General features: G+C 44.7%; 12 protein-coding genes across 14 annotated transcripts in view; 7 read left to right on the plus strand and 5 right to left on the minus strand.

Moving 5' to 3' along the window:
• LOC6540778 (centaurin-gamma-1A) overlaps positions 1-13,835 on the minus strand; it is a 53,611-nt gene extending 39,776 nt beyond the window's left edge. Inside the window, exon 1 of the mRNA XM_015159475.2 lies at positions 12,973-13,835. Within this exon, the coding sequence (XP_015014961.1) occupies positions 12,973-13,336 (364 nt within the window). The 5' untranslated portion in view covers positions 13,337-13,835. The remainder of the gene's footprint in view (positions 1-12,972) is intronic.
• Positions 319-1,519, minus strand: LOC6540738. Its single transcript, XM_001969526.3, has 2 exons — positions 1,340-1,519; positions 319-1,112 (listed from the first exon to the last, which is right to left on the minus strand). The coding sequence occupies exons 1-2, from the start codon at positions 1,482-1,484 to the stop codon at positions 364-366; spliced, it is 894 nt and encodes a 297-aa protein (XP_001969562.1). The 5' UTR covers positions 1,485-1,519; the 3' UTR covers positions 319-363.
• Positions 1,645-2,687, minus strand: LOC6540920. The gene is made up of 3 exons (XM_001969527.3): positions 2,562-2,687; positions 2,327-2,492; positions 1,645-2,271 (listed from the first exon to the last, which is right to left on the minus strand). The coding sequence occupies exons 1-3, from the start codon at positions 2,665-2,667 to the stop codon at positions 1,680-1,682; spliced, it is 864 nt and encodes a 287-aa protein (XP_001969563.1). The 5' UTR covers positions 2,668-2,687; the 3' UTR covers positions 1,645-1,679.
• On the plus strand, positions 4,054-5,003 carry LOC6540785. The gene is made up of 2 exons (XM_001969528.3): positions 4,054-4,185; positions 4,247-5,003. Exons 1-2 carry the CDS (start codon positions 4,116-4,118, stop codon positions 4,960-4,962), a joined length of 786 nt encoding a protein of 261 aa, XP_001969564.1. The 5' UTR covers positions 4,054-4,115; the 3' UTR covers positions 4,963-5,003.
• LOC6540760 lies at positions 5,592-6,474 on the plus strand. Its single transcript, XM_001969529.3, has 2 exons — positions 5,592-5,715; positions 5,778-6,474. The coding sequence occupies exons 1-2, from the start codon at positions 5,637-5,639 to the stop codon at positions 6,431-6,433; spliced, it is 735 nt and encodes a 244-aa protein (XP_001969565.1). The 5' UTR covers positions 5,592-5,636; the 3' UTR covers positions 6,434-6,474.
• Positions 7,926-8,652, plus strand: LOC6540750. Its single transcript, XM_001969530.3, has 3 exons — positions 7,926-8,013; positions 8,078-8,356; positions 8,416-8,652. Exons 1-3 carry the CDS (start codon positions 7,978-7,980, stop codon positions 8,611-8,613), a joined length of 513 nt encoding a protein of 170 aa, XP_001969566.1. The 5' UTR covers positions 7,926-7,977; the 3' UTR covers positions 8,614-8,652.
• Positions 13,836-14,276: 441 nt separating the features above from the next.
• LOC6540731 (probable 28S ribosomal protein S23, mitochondrial) lies at positions 14,277-15,118 on the plus strand. The gene is made up of 3 exons (XM_001969532.3): positions 14,277-14,436; positions 14,492-14,653; positions 14,714-15,118. The coding sequence occupies exons 1-3, from the start codon at positions 14,393-14,395 to the stop codon at positions 15,075-15,077; spliced, it is 570 nt and encodes a 189-aa protein (XP_001969568.1). The 5' UTR covers positions 14,277-14,392; the 3' UTR covers positions 15,078-15,118.
• LOC6541620 (DNA-directed RNA polymerase II subunit RPB3) lies at positions 15,066-16,060 on the minus strand. The gene has a single exon (XM_015159473.2). It carries the CDS (start codon positions 15,948-15,950, stop codon positions 15,123-15,125), a length of 828 nt encoding a protein of 275 aa, XP_015014959.1. The 5' UTR covers positions 15,951-16,060; the 3' UTR covers positions 15,066-15,122.
• A 228-nt stretch (positions 16,061-16,288) lies between these two features.
• LOC26526017 (glutamyl-tRNA(Gln) amidotransferase subunit C, mitochondrial) lies at positions 16,289-16,974 on the plus strand. Its single transcript, XM_015159945.2, has one exon. The coding sequence runs from the start codon at positions 16,334-16,336 to the stop codon at positions 16,778-16,780; it is 447 nt and encodes a 148-aa protein (XP_015015431.1). The 5' UTR covers positions 16,289-16,333; the 3' UTR covers positions 16,781-16,974.
• On the plus strand, positions 16,300-17,942 carry LOC6540728 (DNA polymerase subunit gamma-2, mitochondrial). The gene is made up of 2 exons (XM_001969535.3): positions 16,300-17,467; positions 17,522-17,942. Exons 1-2 carry the CDS (start codon positions 16,777-16,779, stop codon positions 17,914-17,916), a joined length of 1,086 nt encoding a protein of 361 aa, XP_001969571.1. The 5' UTR covers positions 16,300-16,776; the 3' UTR covers positions 17,917-17,942.
• Positions 17,882-19,571, minus strand: LOC6542061 (origin recognition complex subunit 5). Of its 2 annotated transcripts, XM_026979247.1 has the most exons (3): positions 19,514-19,571; positions 18,268-19,432; positions 17,882-18,212 (listed from the first exon to the last, which is right to left on the minus strand). In XM_026979247.1, the coding sequence occupies exons 2-3, from the start codon at positions 19,363-19,365 to the stop codon at positions 17,928-17,930; spliced, it is 1,383 nt and encodes a 460-aa protein (XP_026835048.1). In that variant the 5' UTR covers positions 19,366-19,432; positions 19,514-19,571; the 3' UTR covers positions 17,882-17,927. The 2 variants fall into 2 exon arrangements, with proteins under 2 accessions (XP_026835048.1, XP_001969572.1); XM_001969536.3 differs by having other exon boundaries at positions 18,268-19,565.
• A 41-nt stretch (positions 19,572-19,612) lies between these two features.
• On the plus strand, positions 19,613-21,433 carry LOC6542480 (actin-related protein 2/3 complex subunit 1A-B). Of its 2 annotated transcripts, XM_015158937.2 has the most exons (3): positions 19,613-19,692; positions 19,759-20,048; positions 20,112-21,433. In XM_015158937.2, exons 2-3 carry the CDS (start codon positions 19,976-19,978, stop codon positions 21,170-21,172), a joined length of 1,134 nt encoding a protein of 377 aa, XP_015014423.1. In that variant the 5' UTR covers positions 19,613-19,692; positions 19,759-19,975; the 3' UTR covers positions 21,173-21,433. The 2 variants fall into 2 exon arrangements, with proteins under 2 accessions (XP_015014423.1, XP_001969573.1); XM_001969537.3 differs by having other exon boundaries at positions 19,632-20,048.
• The last annotated feature ends 102 nt before the right edge of the window (positions 21,434-21,535 follow it).

Genomic DNA, 21,535 nt, shown 5'->3' on the forward strand with positions numbered 1-21,535 from the left:
CCTAATCAGCAAATAACGATTAGCCACTTAAGTAGCAAAAATTGATTAGATTGGATTAGGCAGGTGCTAAAGAATTAATCGGTGTGTTCCCATATACATTACAAGTCCAAAATCTAACAAAATTGTATAATAAACATAAGTAATTCTGTCTTCTAACTTAACCCTACTTGGAATGTCAAGCTTTTAATGTTTGGACAAACCACATTTCGTGTATTCAAGATTGAGAGCATATAATTCCATATTGATTCTAGAAATTGGAGAAGGAAACGGAAGTACAATGGTATTCCAGAAAATATTAAAACCCCAAAAGTAGACCAATTATTGAATATATCGACAAGTGTTTATTCACGTATTGCCCATTATTTAGGCCCAGGGATCGGCAGAGGGATCGCAATCAACGACAATCGGATCGTCCTCGCTCTCACCCTCGCTGCTGGACAGGATGAGGTCCACGATGGTCCAGAAGTCCTTGCCCTTCAGCATCTTGTTCACTGGCGGCACGATGGCGTTCTCAATGGTATCGGAAATGAGGTCCTGGTTGCCATTAATTCCCTTTACCACGATGTTCTCCAGCTGGCTGTTGATGGCGCGGTTGATCTTGCCATTGCCCATGAATCCAGTGATGTCCGACGTCACGGACTCCAGCGAGATGGTGGTCTTCAGAGAGGTGATCTTGGCGGAGCCCCACAGCATGGGAAGCTTGTACTTCAGGGTGCCAGCAATGCGCAGGTTGACCAAATCGAACAACAGCTCTCCGGATCCCTCGTACTCCACGGACAGACCCAGCTGGCGCAGGGCATCGATCAGCGTATCAGTGTTGTACTTCTGGGCGGTGGTATCGATGTTCGTGAACAGGAAGTCGAAGGTAACCTTGCTGGTGATCACGTTCAGCTTGAACTTCTGGATCTGGAATTCATTCAGTCCGGCGATCTTGAGGCGGAACACATGGTTCAAGGTCTGGAAAATGCCCTTCTTAAAGTCTAGGTCGAATTCGTTGACTCGGAGAGGGGCCAGCACTGGAATGCCATACTGGGGCCATCCGCACTCCATCTGCTTCTGGAGCTTGCGGATGAAGCGGCGCGCCTGCCAGGACACAACGAACTGGGGGGCAACTAAAGAATAGGTATCGATTTTGAGTTGCAAGTATATACAAAATGGATATTTTACTTTATGCAGTGTTGAGAAAAATGATAAGAACGACCAATATTAGACGCAATAGTCGCCTAATAAAATATTTAAGAACAAGCATTGAAAGAGAGCCACTAATTGTCACGTACTATTATTGTCATTAGAATCAATTAAATAGCAAGTTTCATTGAAATGTTTGACCGAGTCTCACCTTCAACTACATCTTGGGGCTCCGCAAACAGATCGATGTCACCGTTCTGATCCGCCAGCTCCAGCAGACGCTGCTCCACCTTGTTGGGCAAAGTGCCGGCGGCACAAACGGCCACCAGGCAGGCCAAGACTACCAGGAAACGCATGCTTGATTGTGGCTTTTAGCAACTAAACTTGCTACTGAATTGGCCAACCCCCGGCCAGAGTCTTATATACCAAAATCCCCTGCAGGCGATAACGCGTTAAAGGCGATACTGAGCGGAGATAGCAGGCCGAATGGGGACTAATTAAAACGTAGATCGTGGACTCGCTTGAATTGCTTTTTATTGGCGAGTGCTGCCTTAGTCTAGCTTCCTGGACTCCATGGCCAACCAGGGAGCGGGAGTGGGATTGCAACTGCCAGTGATGGCGGACAGCAAGCTGAACAGATACCAGATCTTGTGACCCGTGAGATGCGCATTGGCCAGCGGCACAAAGATCTCCTCGATCTTGGCGCTGATCTGGTCCTGGTTGCCATTGATGAAGGCCGGAATCTCCTTGTCGAGCATGTCATTAAGGAACTCATTGATCCTTCCGTTTCCCATAACACCGCCAATGTTCGAGGATACACCGCCCAGGCCAACGGCGCAACTGAACTTGTAGATCGTGATGGAGCCAAAGATGAAGGGCATCTTGTATTTGAACTCGCCCTGAATCGACAGATTCTGCAGGCTGAAGGACAAAGGTCCCGAGCTCTCATAGCGCACGGACAACCCCAGTTCCTTCAGCAGATCCACAAAGGTGTTGGTGTCCAAATAGTGGGCGCTGGCCTTCAGCTCTGGGAAGTTGAAGTGGAACTTGACCTTCTTGTTGAAGGTGTAGCTGATTTTCAGCTTCTTGACCTGCATGCCTTCCAGGCCATCAAAGCGGAAACGCAGGAACTGCAGCAGGGCACTACGGATTACCATTAGATCCTCTGATATGATCATCGCAATTATCTATAACTCACTCGACAACCGACTCGGCCAAGTGGATGCGGAGGTCAGCATTGGTATAGGGGTCCAGTGGCGGGATTCCGTATTGGGGCCAACCACAAGGCATTTGGTTCAGCAGTCCGTTGATGGCCTTCTTGACCGATCCGTTCAAGATCAGACCCTGAGTATCGGGCTTGACAGCTGTTGACAGCGGGAAATCACATTGGAATTAGCCCTCCATCTGGTCGGGTGATGGCTTAGGAGACTTACGATTACGCTCCACCAGCTGGTCCCACTGCTCCTCGGTGAGCAGCTCCACATCGTAGGCTGCTACGCAGGCCAAAAGGGCCACAAAAACACAAGCGAAAGCTTTCATTGTATTGCCCGATACCTGATTGATTGTCCCAGCCGGTCAGTGGCTTTTATAGCAAAGTTTGGGGATTTGAAGGGCAAGACGAGGGGAAGGGACCGTTCGACCGGGTTAACAAATACACATGCTAATCGCTCCTTCTGATTAGCAGAGCTGCGATGAAGGTAACGCCCGATTCACGATAGGCTTCCGATTTAGCAAGAAGGAATCAAATCACTCGGCAAGTGGTTTGTAAAACCACAAAGCAAAGGGGGAACACTTGTATCGCTTGAGTGGCTTGTTTTGGCCTAATCTCGACGGCCAATTGGCCATTCGAATGTCAATATCGCTTAGAGAATATATATTGGCTATCAATGCGATCTGGATTATACACAAATAACTGGACTACCGGGGGTTAAACTGCGTCAACCACTCCATGCAGGTGTTGGCGGATTACACTCGATGACCGATTCGTATCACTTCGTTGGGGTAAATTCTTTCGTCTTCGGAGCTTCAGAGTCTTTTTTTGTACTCCTCAGAACCTTAAAGGCCTACTAAATGGTGATTTATTGCTGTTCTGATTAAGATTTTACAAGGTGAACTAACACATTTGGTAAACTACTGATTGATAAACGTATTGGGCTAGGACTGGCGTAAGTTTTAAAGCCAATAATTCATTAAGAGAGTATTTGGCTGGCCATCAGGTGTTAGTCGTCTGGATTTCTTTATTAATACTTCCATCCATACATCGTAAGACCTTTAAATACCGCAGTCGGGATATCAGTCATAAATCACTCAATGCACTCAAAAATTGTTTGATTGTATATCAATAAACAAGCTTTCACAAATTGTAAAGATGATTACCACATGCAAAATTATTGGAGTTCGTTTTCAGCTTTGACAATTAAATTTTATGAAAGCTTCCAAATAGCTCTAGTCCTTAATTGCCCTAATGGGCATGTCCTTAAAATAAAAATGAATGCAGGGTTTTCGTAAGACCGAACTTTTCGTGTATGAGTACTTTGTAGTTTCTTGCTGCTCAGTCAACCTATCTCACACCAGGGTTTAGAACAAAACACTTTTCGGAATTTGCTAACCATACTATAATACCTTAACCAAACAGACTTTGATCTTGACACTCCTCCACAAGGAGGGAATGTTTGTGCTTTAGTGAAAACTGTCTTTTAGATCTGATCATTTCCTCAGGATAAGTACCCCCATGTATATATAACTCAAAATTAAAATTAAAAAATTTGCCAACCGGGGAATGGGTGGCCGAGATAAGACAGCAATAGGCCATCGATTGAAAGCCCGGTGGCTAATCAAATCGTTCCCGAGTACGAGTACTCCCCTTATCATAACCCCACCTGAAAGGTGGATCGTCTATATAAAGCGGCTCGTGCGACCGGACGGCTGAGTAGTATAAATACCGTAGGTACTACAAACAGTCGGTAGGACTCTCACTCAAAGCAATAATGAAAATCTTCGTGGCTATTTTGGCTTTTGTGGCCGTTGCCAGTGCGGCTTCCGTGGGCCAGCCCATTGGTGAGTATACCATGTGACCCAATGTCAAAATATTTCTCATAACTAGCCATTGATTCACTAGAAACCTACTCCATCTCCAGCTCGATTGTGGATGCGATCGAGGGTATTCAGGAGCAGATGCCCTGTGGCTTTACCGGTCTCGGTATTCCGCCATTGGCTCCTCTTAGAATCGATCATCAGGATATTGACATCGATACCAGTGCGCTGAAGGCTAAAGGCACCATTGACCACTTCCGCCTAAACGGTCTGAATGAGTTCGACATCGATGAGATGAAGGTCAACGCCATCACCAGCAAGGTGACATACAAGTTCACTTTCCGCGACGTGAACGTCGACACCCAATACGATTTGAGTGTGCTGCTCAAGAAGTACGGATTCACCATCAATCTGATCGGTGCCGGTCATGCCAAATTCGCCATCAGGGATATGGTTATCTGGGGCACTATGAAGTACTCCCTAGGTGTGATCAGCGGCAAACTGAAGCTGAAGTCTTTGGAGGTCCGCACCCACTTGGGTGAGGTTGACTCCGAGATCGAGGGCATCCTGGGCGATGGCAGCATCAACGAGAAGATGAATGAGTACCTGGCCGAGGCCGTGGAGCTGGCCATCAATGAGAACGAAGATCTGATTGCCGATACCATCGAGAGTATTGCCCTGCCCGCCGTCAACAACGTTCTGGACGACATCAGCATCGCAGAGGTCATCGCCGGAGCCGGTGGCAGTGGTGGTGAGGGTGGCGAGAAGGAGGTCTGCATTCCCCCCGAGTTCGAGTGGTAAACAAATCATCGGTCATTAAACAACCGCTTATGAATCAAGAATTCGTCACCTGGCTTTTTTTTGCGGGAGGTTTTTGGTGGGTTTTTTGCATTGTATTGGAAAATTAATGTGATGTTTTAAAAGGCTTAGCATTTACAACACCTATCACCAATCATTATATTTCAAAGGCGGTCTAATCTCAAGATGTGTCCTATCTGTCATAAAGCACTTCACCCAATTATTGCCGATTAATAATGCTACTTCAGCACTTACACAGAAAGCAAATTTAGTATCCATAATTTAACATTATATAATAAGAAGGAAAAAGCTTTAAGCACTGTACTGTATAAAGAATTTCGAAAATCTTGGGTAAATAAACTTTTAATGTCAGAGGAATGCCCCTTATATTTCTGTTAATCGCACTAAATTAAATGAAGAATTCATAAAACAATTTTGGTAGTTACATATTCTTGACATGTTTTTGTAAATATAATATAAGCCATATCTAGTGCTTTTTCACTGTACATACAAGTTTACTTAAAATTAAATTTGTTAATCTAGACACTGTTATTTTTGTTGTGTGTACCGATAGATTATCTCAATAGTCGTTTTCCTATATAAGGGGCATGGATTTGGCGAGTTTCGACTAGTAGATATTGCTTGACAAAAGGGTTAACTAGTGTGCTGTGCTAGAAATGAAGTCTGTATTCCTGATTACGCTTATCGTGGCCCTGGGCAGCTGTCAAGGTGCCGAAGTTGCCGAACCTCTGTCAGGTGGGAGAATGAGAACATAAAGAACATTTTAGGAAAATATAATAAACATACTTCATTTTCAGCCCAGGAACGCTCTATCTCCAGCGTGATTGTGGACGGACTGGAGGCATTCAGAGGCGTCCTGCAAAATGGTAGCCCAAAACATGGACTCCCAGTGTTGGCACCCATGAAGGCGGCGAAGAGGTCGTTTGAAATCAACTCGGGAGAATTCAGTGGAACCTTTGGAGTCGAGAACTTTGAGCTGCAGGGTCTCGATCAGTACGAGATTATCACCATGAACATGGACGTGATCAGGAGTCGCTTGACCTTCAACATCAACTTTGCCAGCCTCAACTTCACCACCGATTACGAGGTGGACATGGGCAGTGGCTATCGCATCAAGCGCAATGGTGGCGCCTTCTTTGCCCTCGAGGACCTGAACATCCAGGGCAAGATTAGCTACTCCCTGGGGGTGTTCACTTCCCAGCTGCGCGTGAAGGATGTCCTGATTTACCCCTCCGTTGGCAATGTGAACTCGCAGATCGAGAACCTGTCCCAGTACCGTATCTTCAACCGCAAACTGAACGAGATCATCGAGGAGTTCGTAACCCTGACGATCAACGAAAACACCGACTTTGTTGCCGATTGGGTCAGTGAACAGGCTACTCCCATTTGCAACGATCTGATCGGAGACCGTACTCTGAGTGATATCATTGCTATTATCACGGGAGGAAACTAATAAGGCTAATAAGGAATAAATTCTATATTTTACAACACAAATGCATAATTCAATTTTCGGTGGTAAAAAACGTGTGGGTCGTAAAACATGTGCGATTGGTTTATTTCTCTGCCCACCAGCAGTAGAAAAACACGCCAAAAAACAACTTAGCAATTTGCTTAATCTAATCTCACAGATTAGGCTTATAATAGCATTTCCTTTGCTAAAATTGATTAGGCCCTCAAGCTCTTTAGTTTTTTATAACTCTAATTTTACTTTAATTCTCGCAAAAACGGCAACCTATTTCAATTGGGTATTATGCATATAGAACAAGGATTGTTGAATTACTATTAACATTACATTATTTTATTTTAAAAGCTACCACAGCCTTAAAATTTTTACAAAAATAAGTGGCGAGAAAATTAAAATTGTAGTATCGCCTTCTGATTTTCAATTGCAAAGCTTGATTTGGTCAAAGTTGGCAGGTTGTATTGTCAAAAAGATCGTCTCCAGGAGACTTTTTGAAAGGAATTCCAGGACTTGAAAATAACTATACAGGTTGTTGTTTTTCGAATGGTCCGTGAGACGCCAAAGTTAATAAAATCGCACAATAACCTTTTTGGATTTGTCCAAATATAGCTCACTTGCGTTGCCTACTTTTCTGCGAGGGATTTTAATATTTTTTAATGCCTTCTTATGCGCTTAGCCATCTGAGCATAGAAGTGCTAAAATTTTACTGCATACTTTCAGGTGATATGTATAAAAAAAAAGGAAGAGTTTGAAATGTTAAATGTAAAGTGAGTGCGTAGACTTTGTAAGAGGAAATATTTAATTATCCAAACACTTTTGTCTAAGTTGCTTTACAGGGATTATTATTACACATATCATTAGGAATTAAACTAAAAAATCGAGCTCGCAGAATAAATGCTAAGTACTTAACTAACTACTCGACCTGCGTCAGTGCATTACAGTATACATGTAAAATAGTTTGAATAGGTATTTAGAACTGTAGAATAAGTAAAAGACTATATTCATTGACCACAACTTTCAGAAACGATGAAGATATATATTTTAATCAAATTAATTAATACATGTGAACATATTGCAACGGGGCTCCCAAAATATTTGTTTTGTGTACGCAAACCTATGTTTTTATTTATTATACCCTTGTCAAGGTCATATGAACCTATGTTTGTTGGGCAGCTGATAACAAAAACATGCGAGTACCATACCACACAGACAGCTAGACAGACCTTGATAGCGAATAAAGATAGATCAATGGACAATATGCTCTCCGGTTCTAAAAACGTGTTTCAGGAAGTTAGCTGAAACGCAATTCAGTTGACATAGAAATGCTGAATTTGTTGGGAAAATCCTATTATCATCCGCGAAATCTGAAAGAGCAATACAAAATTCCTAGGAGGAGAAGCCCTAGGGAGCTTATCAGCTTCCCGAGAGAATCGAACATCCCACTGCTAATCAAAACGTGTGTGGTGCTCCCATCAATTAGTTCAAAAATACCATTCATTGAGTGCGGAGGCTTGAAAGTATATGACTAAAAAGAGATGCTGAAGTATATTCCATTACTTTTAGTAGCCCAGGTTAGGAGCGCTTTAAGTTCTGCCATACCATAAACAAACTTAAAAATTGCTTTTCATTGAATAGCTCCTAATAGTGGATGCCAAGCCCACTAATCCACAACTCTTAAATTCCGATGATCCAGTGCAAAGGGAGTTGGAAAGGCAGGCCAAGGAGGAGACAGTCCACCTGCTGAATTCGCTGTTCCGATCTCAAATCTCATATTTCTCCGAGGTGAAGACCGCTCTCAATCCGCAGACCAAGCGATTCCAAGACATCACTCTTTATATAACACGCCTAAGCCAAGCTATTGCTGAGGTGGAGCTGGACAGAAAGGATCAGCTGTGGCAGAACATTTTCGAAGAGGTAATAATATCTTCAACTATATTGATCAAGTATTTAAACTGGTAATACCCCCTTTGCAGTTCAAGGACTCTCCACTACTGATAAACAGGGAATCCGAGACAGGCCTCACCGACTTGCAATATAAGGCTCTCTTGACCGGCCAGAAGCTGCAGGATATATCCACCAAGTTCGTGAGCGAAGTGGCCGATTACTTCTGGAAAATGGCAAAGATGAGTGGCAAAGTCATTGGCAATGGGATAGCGAGCCAGAACGAATAGTAACGCTCAATAAACCATTGATTAATTGATCGAACGGTATATCTTATTTCGCATAATTATTCCAGCAACGTAGTCACAAATTTATTGACAAACCCACACCAAGGCGAGTCGACGAACTTAAATTTCCAAATTTGAATTTTCTGTTGGCACATTTAATCGGTATTGTGTTGGAAAATAGCGGAAACATCACGCTGTAACGGTTCATCACAGATTTCAATAGGTAAACTTGAGGTGTGAATCAAAACTTATGTGCTCTTGAGATTGTAAGTATATTTTCGTTATTATTTGGTAATACTTGTAGTAGCTCATCATCGTAAAATGTTTCCATACACAAATGTTTTTCCACTGTATCGCAAGCGAGACGCCTGCTGTGGAATGATAAATTCATATACACCCATCAGGAATTCGTGAATCATTCGAAGCGACAACCAAATTTGGACATATTATGAGTTAATTGCAAAAACGCAAAAGCTCTTCCGATATGGCGCTTCATTTGTTGCATATTCCACTGTCAATTGAGAACGAAAATAAGTTAGCGAAATAGCAGCGAGAACAAGGTGTTGTGCAATTGCAATTGAAATAGCAAATGCAAGCAAAGTGCAAGATATTTTTAATGCAATTTGCTTTAAAAATAAACTCATACTTCATGGGTAAACGGGGCGGCCAAAGGGGGAGTGGCAATGTGGCAGGGGCAGACGACGGACACGCATGCCTTCCACTCTGCCGGTTGCACATGTGTCGCTGATATTTGAAAATCCGCTCTTGTACACGGCAAAAAAAAAACATATTCATAATTAAATTCAACAACTCCATCTGCGTTTGAAGGACCGAACAATAATTGGTATTTAGTATTCGTATGAATGCATATCTTATTAATATTGAAGTATTTACAATTTTCAAAAGTAAATTTTAAACTTTTAGCTTACAAGACGTTACAAGACGATATACGCTTAAAAGAAATCATTAATAAGCATTGTAGTTTATTTATTTCCCATCAATTAGGTAATATTGATAAACTGGTGTTCCTAGCGTTTTGTGTTAACTGAGTAAAGACCATGAACTATTTTTTAGTACCATCTCAGCAGGCAAATTTTCTCCAGTGCATGGCGTCATGTTTGTGTGGGCTCATACATGTATTTGTGGCCCCAATGGCATCTCCATGTCATGCTCTCGAGCGTATCGACGCAAACAATTTCCACTTCCGAATGACACAGACAAAAGCCATATCAAACGGCGATTCGAAAAACACAAAAAAAATGTGATATGCGAATGACAGTGGCAAACGGTTGACTCAAAAGTCCGCCAGTAAATATTATTTGACAATTAAAAGAAAACAAACAATCTTTGCCCGAAGCGAAAAAGCAATAAAGACAGCAGGCTAAACCGCTGACAGATAAGAGGCCACAATTCGGATGAGATTGTTCAATTTGAAAATGGAGGGCAGGTGCAAAAGTTTCGAGTTACCTGTCTGCGATTACAGCTTTTGGCTGATTAATATTCAAAAGAAAAGATAACAATGTTTACAGCTACTTATGAGTGGTGCCATCTTTAAGATAGCAATATATGCCAGTACCGTTTACAACTAAATTAAGAGCTATAACTATATAAGGATCTGATTGTAACATCATATGTATCATTACGTATATTCTTTATTAATATAATGGTAGATTAATATGCAATTAAAAGCCCATTTAGATATAGATAACTACGTAGAAAAGAGAAAAAACCAAAAGGTATATAAACTGGGTCGTAGAAGGTGCATAGCCATGAACTTTCACAAAATAATTATGTAATTATTAAAAATTGTATACCTAAATCGCAAAATAATGAACTCGAGCATGAGTAATCTTGAGAACGAATTAATGGACCCACTTTGCGAAAGGGTAGACCAACAAAAGATTCGTTTGGGGCTAATGGCAATCGCTTTAATGGGGAGTCGCAAGCCATTTGAGATAAGAGAGGAAATTTGTTTTTCACTACCGCCAGCGGCATTTTAGTTGACTGTTGTTTTTGTTTTTTGGGCCGGCTGTTACTTGGCTATTTACAAACAAACAGACAACTCGCCTTTGTGTTTGTATAAACACCGCGAACAATCGAACGAGAATTCCAGGTAGGTTATTTATGTTCAGCGGTCGCTGAACACCCCCCAATGAAATTATCAATTTGTAGTAAAATTGCCATTGATATGCTGATATCGTGTAATCGATTTACTATTTATGTTCTGCTGAAGAATCTCAATGCACACCCCGTCTATTGTTTATGGATCCCCATTTATAGCTTCATATGCTAATTTTAGATGGCACATGTAGCCACACACAATAATACGCAGATTACAGAAATATTCTACACATATTTAAGCAGCCATTGTTGCTGAAATTTGTCTAAAATATCAAGGCCTTGGCCTCATTTGTTACAAACCTCGCTGAAGAAGCAGCAAATTCTATATGATATTTATAAATCCCACTTGGAAGCCTTTTAAATATGTAACTAAACTTTGATTTCCGATAAGTTCAATGACATCTTAGGCAGTTAAATGTGGTTTAAGACTCGAAGTGATTTTGGTGAGTCAGCAGCTTGCAATATTAAGGGCACTTTTAGTGCACGAGCTCTTGACCAAAACGGACATTAAGTTCGGAGATCTGAGATTATATCGATTCATTCAGATTATTAAACGTAAGCTGCTGTAAGAATATATAGCTATATAGCATCCAAGACGATATCAAAGGGAAAGGTTAACGAACAGGTAGCACAGCATTTCTTTTATTTATTTTCGTTAGATACTTTTGACCTTCTCGATTTAATGGGCACCGTTACCGAAACCTATAAATAAGCATTTGGAACGGGAAAACGACAGCCAGAGTCCAACGAAAGCATCGTTCATCACGCTGACAGCGAATTAGAATCGGTATTCGATATAGTTAAATATATATGTATACACATTGGACCAATCGTGCCCGTGTTGCGGGTCAATGCCAATAAGAAAGTCGCGTGCAAAACGGTTTACGAGATCGTACTCTCGTATTCTCGGGTTTCATATCTGGTTTGCACGGCACAGAGTGGAGTATTCATGAGGCCGCTGCCTCTGACAATTTTGTTTACATTTTTGGTGAGCCTTTTGTTGTTGCTGCCTCTGCCAGAGATTTTCTAATAAACCATTTCAGGAACCGGTTTTCGGTTTGATTTCGTGAACGGTTTTCAGTATTCAGTATTCAGTTTTGCTGCCTGCCACAAAGAGGAAGAGGGCATCAAATTTCAGTCCCCGCATACACACACACACACACATTCAACGATATGCTGAAAATTGGGCAGAAAAGCTTGTTTTAAACAAAAAGCGAAGCTCTTTCTTCTCGATGAGCGCAACACAACACAGCACAACGATCCGCTTGAATGGGCATTTTGGCAACAATAATGCTCGCACGGGGGTTGGTGTTGCCTCATAGATTTTCGGTCAGAGATTAGCATAAAGCACTCCAAACAAAGGCAACCACAAGTCCAGACGCTGGCGATAAGGAGCACAATGAAGGTGTGGATACAATTGCAGCGATAAACATGTTTAATCAAAGGATTTCCATCTGTTCCCGCCGACTTGACACTCAATGGACCCAGCCAGTCCATCCAAAGTCACGATAGACTCTACTGCCCGACTCCGAATACCTTTTCTCTGTGTCTTTGCATAATTTACAGCACATTTAGTTGCTCATCATTTCTGGGGCACAACTCGAATGCTCCATTAAACCCATTGACCCCTTAGCAAAAGTTGAGAACTTGCAAGCAAAGCATTTCCTTGTTATGGTGAATAAATTTGCAAGCCCTTAAAAACTAACGAAATATATAATAAGAATATCGTTACATTGGGAATTTAGCATTTAAACATTTTACGTTCAAAACCCTATTTTAATTAGTTTACCGGTAAAATATTTGTGCAGCTGCATTCAAGTAGTTAGACGTTACTTGCATTGAAATACTTTAAAGTAAAAATAGTGGGAACTTTATTTTTAAACATACACGTTATCAAAGTTATTCGAAGTGAGAAGAACATATAGAGTGTAACGCCTCCAGTTCTGGATACTCGCAGTACTAACAGGGGAATTTATCATCAATTAGTCAGAGCTTAAACTAAACTTCAAACAGCAAATGCTCTTGCTAAATATATACTTTTGTACGATTAGGGTAATTGTACTTCTTATTGCCATTTAATAGGAAGGTAAACATCCAATATTTTATGCAATAACGCAGTACAAACAGGTGGACAAACAAGAACTTTAGCTTTCAATCTTGACCATTCAAAGGCTAAGCTACATTGTAACTTATTATAATCATTAAAACTAGTTGCACTAATAGCCCCTCCATTAGACTCACCTTCAATGCAGACCACATGGTCCCGGATGGACTGGGCTATCTGGGCATCGGCCATGGGCAGCAGATCGATCAGTTCGTATATGGCATAGATGGATGGGTGGACGCTCTCGAATCGCTGGATCTCCTGCCGGATGGCCAGCGAGTTGCTGATGAGCGGCTGGGGAGGATGGGCCACCAGGATGGATGCCGATGCTGATGCTGATGGCGCTCCGGAGGCGGAGGCTGCAGCTGTGGGCGTGGCATGGTTATGGCGCTGCGGGGGCGGCAACTGGTTCTGGTGGGGATTCTGCAGCTGATTATGAACCTGCTGCGGATGCGGATGCGAGAGCGCGTGCGGATGCGAATGCGGATGGTAGTTACTCATGGCGGGGGCGGTGAAATCGAGAGTTAGCTAAGTTTTTAATTAACTTAATTTACTGGCACACACACTCGACACGCACACGGCACACACGCACTCACACTACAAAATTGCGATGGCACAATTTTCCCAAACGAACAACATTTTCCAATAACAACAATCGGGGCAATAATGCGCTAACTCGGCCGATTTTGGAGTCGCAGTTTTCAGTTCACTAGATCGATTTTGCACCTGCACAAACAATCAAAACACTATTGTTTACGCTAATACAGTACACAAATAAATAGCATTTTATATGCTTTGCTTTTTGTGGAGTTATTTTGCACTTTTCTTCGTTTTTCCCGATTCAAGCGCTTTGATTTGACAGCGAAAAGGCGAAAATTTACTACGAAATCAACAGAAAAGTGCGAGAATTTACGTCGAGCGCAGCCGAGTATGTAAAAGTATGTAGTCGGTGCGAGGCGTTCCACAACAAACTGTGGAAGAAGAGCAGGTACAGTGGTCACTCTACAGAGCCAACTTCACCAATTCAAATATTTGATTGAATTTTAATTGGTAAGATTTTGTATTATCAAAATGCAAGCATTCTTAAATACCATTCAGTGCTTACATAACAGTAGATAAACATGTAATTACTGCAGGTTTTTGTGACTTTACATTTATGGAGTAAGCACTGTACTATGAACTGCAAAGGAAATACCAAAAACGCCAACCAGAGAAATCACCGTAATACACAAAAATACTACATTTGTTTGGATAAGTATCGATAGTAAACATAATATAAAACAAATTATTTCTTTGAAAATTCATATATTGGTAAAGATTCTTAGCTAAAATATGTATAACTATTTATTGAAGCAATTCAAAAAATAAATATCACATATAAAGCAACAATCCTAACCAGAACCCGCAAGGTTCTTATAGGAAATAATTCCGTTACACCCCCAACGGCAACTCTGAAGTTATCGATAGCCACCGGTTGCTTATCGATAAGCCCATGCACTGCATGTCGTAATCGTAATTTGTTAAAAAACACATTTACTTAAATAAAACTTTACTAAAATGGCACAAAGTAGGCTGGAAAAGATTGGCACAATCTTCACCAGGTATTTACCCATCTGCGAAGTATCTGTACAACCCATAAACACCCGAGTTTTGCAGAGTTCAGGGCCTCCTACGCGGTGGAGCTATAAAAACAGAGGATAAACCCATTTGGTATGATGTTTACGCTGCCTTTCCGCCGAAACTGGAGCCCCGATTCGACAGACCCGCTCCCGAGATCCCTGTGCGTAAGATATTTTATGCAGAGGATGTTGTCCGAGCGTAAGTTATTCCCTCACAGCCGGGCTTATCGTAAAATTAACCAAACGTTTATCTCCACAGGAAGCTCCACAAAGAAAATAGGCCACAGGAAACGATTTCCCTGTTTGACCATAAGCGCAGCACGCAGTCACAGCAATTCGTCCAAATATATCAGGACCTAAAAGCACAAGGAGCCCTCGATGAGCAAAGGATCTACGAGACCGCACTGGACCTTTTAGCGGAGCAGCGCCAGCAGGCCCGCCTGGAGGCAACCCCAGAGGAATCCTTGCCAGAGCAGGATGCGGAATCCAAGTCCCAGCTACTGAGCGACTTCAAGGAGGCGGTGGTGGGCCAACAGACCACGTCGTCACCTCCGCCTTCTACTCCCAAGGGAAAAAAGGAAGCGAACGTGGGCATTAACATAGACAGCTTGTTCAAAGATTAGGCGGAAAATCTTTTATATACTTAAAATAAACTTGTTATATGTAAATCAAACGGCCAGGGCATCATTTTGGGACTCGTGACTGAGTTGCGTCTGCAGGTTTGACAACTTGTTCTTCAGCACCTGCACGCCCATGACCACGATATTCTCGGGCTTGAGGGCCCCGGAGGATTCGACGTTAAAGAAAAACTTGTTTGGCTTGGCTTCCCAGTTGTAAGGCGCCTCATACTGGTCGTCTTCCAGCTCGGTGTGCTCGCTCTTGGGCCACTCATCTGGTTTGGGATACAAAGTGTGTCGCATGGAGTTGTCCGGGTCGTACTCGAAGCACACGCCTGCCGTGGGATTCCATTTGGCGTGCTCCTTTCCAAATCCCTTTTTGGCGTAGGCGCGCAGCTTCAGCTCCTGTCCTTTGCGCAGCTTGATTATGAGGATCTCATCGTTGCTCTCGCCATACTCGTTGTCCTCCTCACCCTGGTTGCGGGACGTCACCGGCAGGACCTTGGCATTGCTTGATTTGAGATCGGCGGTGGTCACGTGTCGTGTTTGCTCCTCGCTGCACTTCACGTCCAGGGTGAACTCCACGCTGCATTCGGGGCAGAAGTCCAGGCAGATACAGTCGCGGGTGTACTGCAGCCGCTCCACGACGTCGTCGGAGATCAGCGGGATCAGGCCGATCCGGTGGGCCAAAAACTCATCCGAGAGTACAGTAGAGTTGGCCTCCAGTTGCACCCAGTCGATGGCCAGCGTTGGTGTCTCCGCGATGAACACTCGCCGCAGGCTATTGGCCACGCTCAATTCCGTGTCCTCCAGGACGAACTTCACGTTGTCGTCCGTCAGCTCGGTTATCTGCACGGACGGCTGGTTGGCGTACGGCATAGCGGCTTTGTTTTGATGAAATTAAAGGAAGTCACGAAAAAAACCCGCTCAGTGAAAAGATAGCGACGGAAGTGCAGCGATAACAGCCGGCGACAAGTCTACCGATATCGATTGTTGTCCTCAGGTCGGATTGCAAAGCTAGTCTCTATAGCTAGATTTTAAATTTTGTTCGAAACTAATTAGTTCATATTCTAATTATATAGGTCATACTGAAAGATATGTAATAAACACACATTTATTTGAAATATTTTACGATACTATTCGCATACATCAACATATTTGCAGGGACAGTTGATAAGCTGGCCAACCTTTAGCTAATTTCTGATAACATTTAGCTATTTGATACGAAACTCATTTCCACCTCTGACTTTCTGCCTGTGAGAATGTTGCGCCTGTTGAGTAAACGTTTGTATTGCAAGATTGCAACAAAATCTAATGAAAAGGCTACTAAATTGGACTTTAAGCAACTGACGCATCCCACCAAGGTGCCACAGACACCAGTGGACTCCGAGTTTCCAGACACCAGCTCTTCCGAAGTCCAGATCGACACGAAAACCATACAGTTGCTGGAGCGGCTTTCGCTGGTGGATCTGGATAGCGAACGGGCACTCGCCACGCTGAAGAGCAGCATTCAGTTCGCAGACAAGATTGCCCACATCAACACGGAGCACGTGCGTCCACTGTACACGGTGCTGGAGCATCAGCAGCTCCAGTTACGCAACGACCAGGTGACCGAGGGTGACTGCCGGGCGGAAGTGCTCCGGAACGCCAAGGTGACGGACGAGGACTACTACGTTTCGCCGCCAGGCAATATTCCGCTGGAGCAATGAGCCGGGTGCAGCGATGCTTCAAGTCCCTGGCTTCAGCTGGTTTCTTTCGCACCCAGGAAGATAATAAGTTGGAGCTACTTAGTCATGGAAGGGAATACGCCAAGCTGCTGCAACAGCATTGGACACGACTCCGTCCATTGGCTGCTCACCTAGAGGTCACGAATGAACCTATCAATACACTAGCCATCCACCGTTTTTCATTTCCACAAAGCCAGCAATTCCGTAATAATTTCCAAAAACTCGTCAAAGATCATCCTCGAAAGGCCAAATGTCCCACTCTTCTGAAACACCAGAGCACTTGTTCCGCTCCCAATAGCAATTCCTTATTTGCGGTAAAGGGTCCCTCCCAACTTTTAACCACGGACTTCCTAGTAGAACCACATCGCGCCCTGGAGCACTTCTATAACATGCAGCGGGAGAGCAAGATCTGGTGGATGCGACTTTCCTCGAATCCCAGTCGCTACCGCATTGTTCCTTGCGATTTGGGAGAGGATCTCAATCCCAAAGACTATCAAGCCATCGATATACGGTCGAGCTACGGTGAAGCAGGAGAAGTGACCGTGGAACAACTGAGCCTGGTGAGAATAGAGAAAGACAAAAACTTCCGGCTGCCCGATGCGCGCACGGGTGAAACTGTGCATCCGACTTTCATACGGTCTGTGATAGAGCTGGAAACCGCCACCTGCGGTGAGTTGTCATCATAATTATCTTTGAAAATCTCTCTATATCATTATCTTTTAGCTCTGCTTCTGGATGGTTGTGATCATGGCCGGGACTCGCAATCCCTGCTCTTACACCGCGTCCTGGCGCCGTATCAATGTGGAATCGTCTGTGTAGAAAGTAATTCCGAGGTCTCGGCGGACTTGGCTGATCTTTGCCAACATCTTAGGCTTGTTCTCAACCACGAGGGTCTCCGACTTGGTGAGGGGATTGGATTTTGTTCCACTAAGGACACTTCTCATTTAGCAGAGCACTTACTGGAAACGGATATGCTGGGCATACCTTATACACTTGTTATAAACGAGCAAACACTTAAGAATGGACTGATGCAGTTGCGCAGCCGGGACACAAGGCTCGCGGAGACCATACACATAAGCGATGTACCGGACTATTTATTCAATATATTTAAAAACTGATAACAACCAGGCTACATAAAGTCGCAGAGGTATTGGCGGACATTAAAACCCACAACCTTACCGATCTGCAGAACAAACTCTAAGCCGATGGTGCACTGCAGCCTAGCAGACCCGTCCATTATGTTCTGTTCGCCAGAGACAAAGCTGAGCAGCTTGAGGTGCACCAAGGTTGAGATCTGGGAGAGAAGGTTGCATGTCAGACCTACTTTCTCCTCTAGAATGGCGTAGAAAATCGCCAGCAAACGGTCGATGCTGAAGGATTTCGGTCCCAAAGTGGTGGACATTTTCTCCGTGGTCTGAAAGGTGTTGAAATAAGCAAATGGATCGGAATCGACAGATTGAGTAACCCACCTTGGCTCTGGCGTTTACCGTCTGCATCCGCTTGCGCTGTTTTCCATGGTGCTTAACGAACAACCGCTTGTCCTGATTGGCGGCATTGTGGCTGGCCAGAAATGCGGCGATCAGCAGGTATTTGGCATAGTAGGGAAGCTCCAGCGACTGCGCCAGCTTGCGAACGCTCTGATCTTCTATAGCGGTGAAATCTTCAGCTTCCTCCGCGGGTTTTTCAATGCGCATATAGATCTGGGTTAAGGCGGAACGGAGAGGCCCAGCTATATGCCGCCAAAGTCGGGAGATGTCCGTGGCATCCACAGTGCCGTCCAGTACGGGCTCTAAGTAAATGGATAGACACTTCCTGGCCGTCAGCTGGAGCTCCGGAACATCGCGGCAGGCTTTGTAAAAGACGCTCAGAAAAAGATTTAGGTAGTTGTTGTAGAAGTCTTCTGTTACGGCATCCTGGCAAATCTCCAGACGCTTTTTATCCTGGGCAAACTGTTCCAGCAGTTGATTTCGCACCTGTTCAAAGTCAGATCCCAGGATGCGCTGTGTTTCCGCCTTGTTGTATTGCGCCAAGTGCAGACAGATGATTTCACTAAGTCCGGTCTTGTTGTAGAACTTCTCAAATGGAAGCTGGGACAGCAGAATAACGCACAGATTCAGATTGGTCAGCTCCTGCAGCCGGAGAAGAACGGGCAACACATTGGCATCCATGTCTCGCAGACGTTCCGCGTTATCGACGGCGATGAGAAAACCCTGAGCCTCCGCACGTGGAGCAGCGTACCGACGCAGCTGTTCCACGAAATCCAGCATGTTGTCAACCTTCAGAGAATTTCCTTGTTCCGGTGCCAGCGAGTCTAGCAGGATCTCTAGCATGATCTTGGTGGTGTAGCACTCGATGGCATTTAAATGTGCTGTGCGGACTTTCTGCCGTTTTCGACATTCTTTGAGAAAAGCTCTGGTCAGAGCTGTTTTGCCGGTTCCACTATGCCCGAAAAGGTAAATTGCCGAGGGATATGCTTCACGGGAATCTCCTATCAGCTCGCCGAGCGTTTCAATAGCCGTTTCCCGACAGGGAAACAGCGGCGCCAAGGAGGAGCAAATGGATTCCATTGGTGTTTTTTTCTTTTCAGATTACGGATCTGCCCAGAGGCAGGATAGAATTATTTAAACGAACTTCCTGAAATCAAAATACTTAGTTTGTGTAATAACTAACGAAAAAAATTAAAGCTAGCCAATATGTTATTAAAAATTTGTTTACAAGCAATGGATTCAGTTTAGTAAGACCATTGAAATGGCGCCAAAATATTTGCTCTGGTATATACCAAACGCGGCTAACATCCCTGGTACATTAGTATATTTGGGAAATCAAAAAGGATCGATATAGTCAACAACGATAGTATCGGGAGCCATCGATTTTTGTTCCAGCTCTAATTTCGGGTGATTAATTTTGTGCATTACTTTTCCAAAGAGTTTTTTCCACAACGCGCTGCTCTTCCTGCCCAGGGAAACCCAGAATCCATCCCAGCAACGCCAGCTTAATCGTGTTGACGGCCCAGAGTCCGCGATTAAAACGAGAGCGAAGCTAAACAAGCAGAAACAACGCCCACTTGCTGGTACCAGCGAAATCCGAAATCCGGCGAACCGAACCGAAGAAACTACGTGTGTGGTTGGATTTGGACGAGCGAACACTGCACATTCCGAGCGCATTTAGTCACCCACGATGGCCGAGACGTACACTTTTGGCACCTCGCTGGCCTCCATCACCTGCCACGCGTGGAACAAGGATCGAACCCGTAAGTGCGACCCAAATTACTCATCCGGCACTGTGTGACTCACCCACTCCGACCAACCCGTAGAGATTGCCTTATCGCCCAACAACCATGAGATCCACATATACAGCCGAGAAGGTAGCGACTGGAAGCTGGCGGACGTGCTCAACCAGCACGATCTGCGCGTCATGGGCATCGACTGGGCCAAGAACACCAATCGGATTGTGAGCTGTGCCGCCGACCGAAATGCCTATGTTTGGACGCAGGGCGACGATGGCAAGTGGAAACCGGCGCTGGTGCTGCTCCGCATCAACCGTGCGGCTACCTGCGTCAAGTGGTCCCCGGCGGAGAACAAGTTTGCTGTGGGATCGGGCGCCCGGCTCATATCCGTGTGCTATTTTGAGTCGGAGAACGACTGGTGGGTGTCGAAGCACATCAAGAAGCCGATCCGCTCAACGGTTACTTCACTGGACTGGCATCCGAACAACGTTCTGCTGCTGGCCGGCTCTACGGATTACAAGGTGCGCGTTTTCTCGGCCTTCATAAAGGACATCGAGGAGCCACCCACGCCGACGCCGTGGGGCAACCGCAAGCCCCTTGGCCAGCTGATGGCCGAGTTCCGCAACTCGCAGACCTCGGGTGGCGGGTGGATCAACAGCGTGAGCTTCTCCAGCGACGGTAACAAGGTCTGCTGGGTGGGGCACGACAGTTGCGTGAGCATCGCGGACGCTACCAACGGCAACACGGTGATCCGCTGCCGCACCGGCTATCTGCCCTTCCTGTCCTGCGAATGGGTCTCGCCCACGTCCGTCGTGGTGGCCGGCTATAGCTGCGTGCCACTGCTTTACAGTCTGACCGCTGACGGCAAGCTGGTGCTGAGCGGCAAGCTAGACAAGTCGCAGAAGAGGGAGTCAAGCGGCATCACCGCCATGAGAATCTTCCAGTCGATGGACCGCAACATGCGCACGGAGAACACGGACACTGTGGTCGATTCCATTCACCAGAACGCCATCACCAGCGTGCGACTGTACGCCGGTGACAAGGCCTGCGCCAGCAAGGTGTCCACCTCGGCCGTTGACGGGCAACTGGTCATCTGGAACGTGGAGCAGGGCGGCATCAATGGCGGCATGCGCAACCTGCAGATCTAGTTCGGCCCGGAACGGACCAGCGTTACGTGTTATTGTCTGTTAGCGAGTGTGTTGGCCTGGCCAGGAGCGCAGTATTTGCCAAAATGTTTTCCAAAATCGCTTTTCCCATTGTTCTGTACCGTGCGAAAGCCTTTTTACATAAATTAACCGAAGAGATTGTTCTTTTCCCCTACTTCCATAATGGTTCCGAAAGTCTGTGTGTGTGTTTTAAAGTGTTTCACCTTTATAGCAAACTGAATAAAATGTTTTTTATTCGTAAAATCAAATAGTGTTTTTGTTTTTATAATTATTCGTTCCGAGCAGCGAGAAATGTGGATTCGAGCTCGATCAAATGATCTCGCTTAGTATAAATCATTTTTAATG

The sequence above is a fragment of the Drosophila erecta genome, unplaced genomic scaffold, assembly GCF_003286155.1.
Source record: "Drosophila erecta strain 14021-0224.00,06,07 unplaced genomic scaffold, DereRS2 tig00000055-arrow-pilon, whole genome shotgun sequence".
Taxonomy (NCBI): Eukaryota; Metazoa; Arthropoda; class Insecta; order Diptera; family Drosophilidae; genus Drosophila; species Drosophila erecta.

Bases quoted from the DNA above. Each gene is read 5' to 3' on its own strand.
- LOC6540738 (XM_001969526.3), bottom strand. From the start codon at position 1,484: ATGCGTTTCCTGGTAGTCTTGGCCTGCCTGGTGGCCGTTTGTGCCGCC. The intron at 1,113-1,339 runs GTGAGACTCGGT...CCTATTCTTTAG, and splicing joins GCCCCAAGATGTAGTTGAAG to TTGCCCCCCAGTTCGTTGTG.
- LOC6540920 (XM_001969527.3), bottom strand. From the start codon at position 2,667: ATGAAAGCTTTCGCTTGTGTTTTTGTGGCCCTTTTGGCCTGCGTAGCA. The intron at 2,493-2,561 runs GTAAGTCTCCTA...CGCTGTCAACAG, and splicing joins CCAGCTGGTGGAGCGTAATC to CTGTCAAGCCCGATACTCAG. The intron at 2,272-2,326 runs GTGAGTTATAGA...GGTAATCCGTAG, and splicing joins TTGGCCGAGTCGGTTGTCGA to TGCCCTGCTGCAGTTCCTGC.
- LOC6540785 (XM_001969528.3), top strand. From the start codon at position 4,116: ATGAAAATCTTCGTGGCTATTTTGGCTTTTGTGGCCGTTGCCAGTGCG. The intron at 4,186-4,246 runs GTGAGTATACCA...TTGATTCACTAG, and splicing joins TTCCGTGGGCCAGCCCATTG to AAACCTACTCCATCTCCAGC.
- LOC6540760 (XM_001969529.3), top strand. From the start codon at position 5,637: ATGAAGTCTGTATTCCTGATTACGCTTATCGTGGCCCTGGGCAGCTGT. The intron at 5,716-5,777 runs GTGGGAGAATGA...CTTCATTTTCAG, and splicing joins AGTTGCCGAACCTCTGTCAG to CCCAGGAACGCTCTATCTCC.
- LOC6540750 (XM_001969530.3), top strand. From the start codon at position 7,978: ATGCTGAAGTATATTCCATTACTTTTAGTAGCCCAG. The intron at 8,014-8,077 runs GTTAGGAGCGCT...TTCATTGAATAG, and splicing joins CATTACTTTTAGTAGCCCAG to CTCCTAATAGTGGATGCCAA. The intron at 8,357-8,415 runs GTAATAATATCT...CCCCCTTTGCAG, and splicing joins GGCAGAACATTTTCGAAGAG to TTCAAGGACTCTCCACTACT.
- LOC6540731 (XM_001969532.3), top strand. From the start codon at position 14,393: ATGGCACAAAGTAGGCTGGAAAAGATTGGCACAATCTTCACCAG. The intron at 14,437-14,491 runs GTATTTACCCAT...CGAGTTTTGCAG, and splicing joins ATTGGCACAATCTTCACCAG to AGTTCAGGGCCTCCTACGCG. The intron at 14,654-14,713 runs GTAAGTTATTCC...TTATCTCCACAG, and splicing joins GCAGAGGATGTTGTCCGAGC to GAAGCTCCACAAAGAAAATA.
- LOC6541620 (XM_015159473.2), bottom strand. From the start codon at position 15,950: ATGCCGTACGCCAACCAGCCGTCCGTGCAGATAACCGAGCTGACGGAC.
- LOC26526017 (XM_015159945.2), top strand. From the start codon at position 16,334: ATGTTGCGCCTGTTGAGTAAACGTTTGTATTGCAAGATTGCAACAAAA.
- LOC6540728 (XM_001969535.3), top strand. From the start codon at position 16,777: ATGAGCCGGGTGCAGCGATGCTTCAAGTCCCTGGCTTCAGCTGGTTTC. The intron at 17,468-17,521 runs GTGAGTTGTCAT...ATTATCTTTTAG, and splicing joins GCTGGAAACCGCCACCTGCG to CTCTGCTTCTGGATGGTTGT.
- LOC6542061 (XM_026979247.1), bottom strand. From the start codon at position 19,365: ATGGAATCCATTTGCTCCTCCTTGGCGCCGCTGTTTCCCTGTCGGGAA. The intron at 18,213-18,267 runs GTGGGTTACTCA...AACACCTTTCAG, and splicing joins CGGTAAACGCCAGAGCCAAG to ACCACGGAGAAAATGTCCAC.
- LOC6542480 (XM_015158937.2), top strand. From the start codon at position 19,976: ATGGCCGAGACGTACACTTTTGGCACCTCGCTGGCCTCCATCACCTGC. The intron at 20,049-20,111 runs GTAAGTGCGACC...ACCAACCCGTAG, and splicing joins GTGGAACAAGGATCGAACCC to AGATTGCCTTATCGCCCAAC.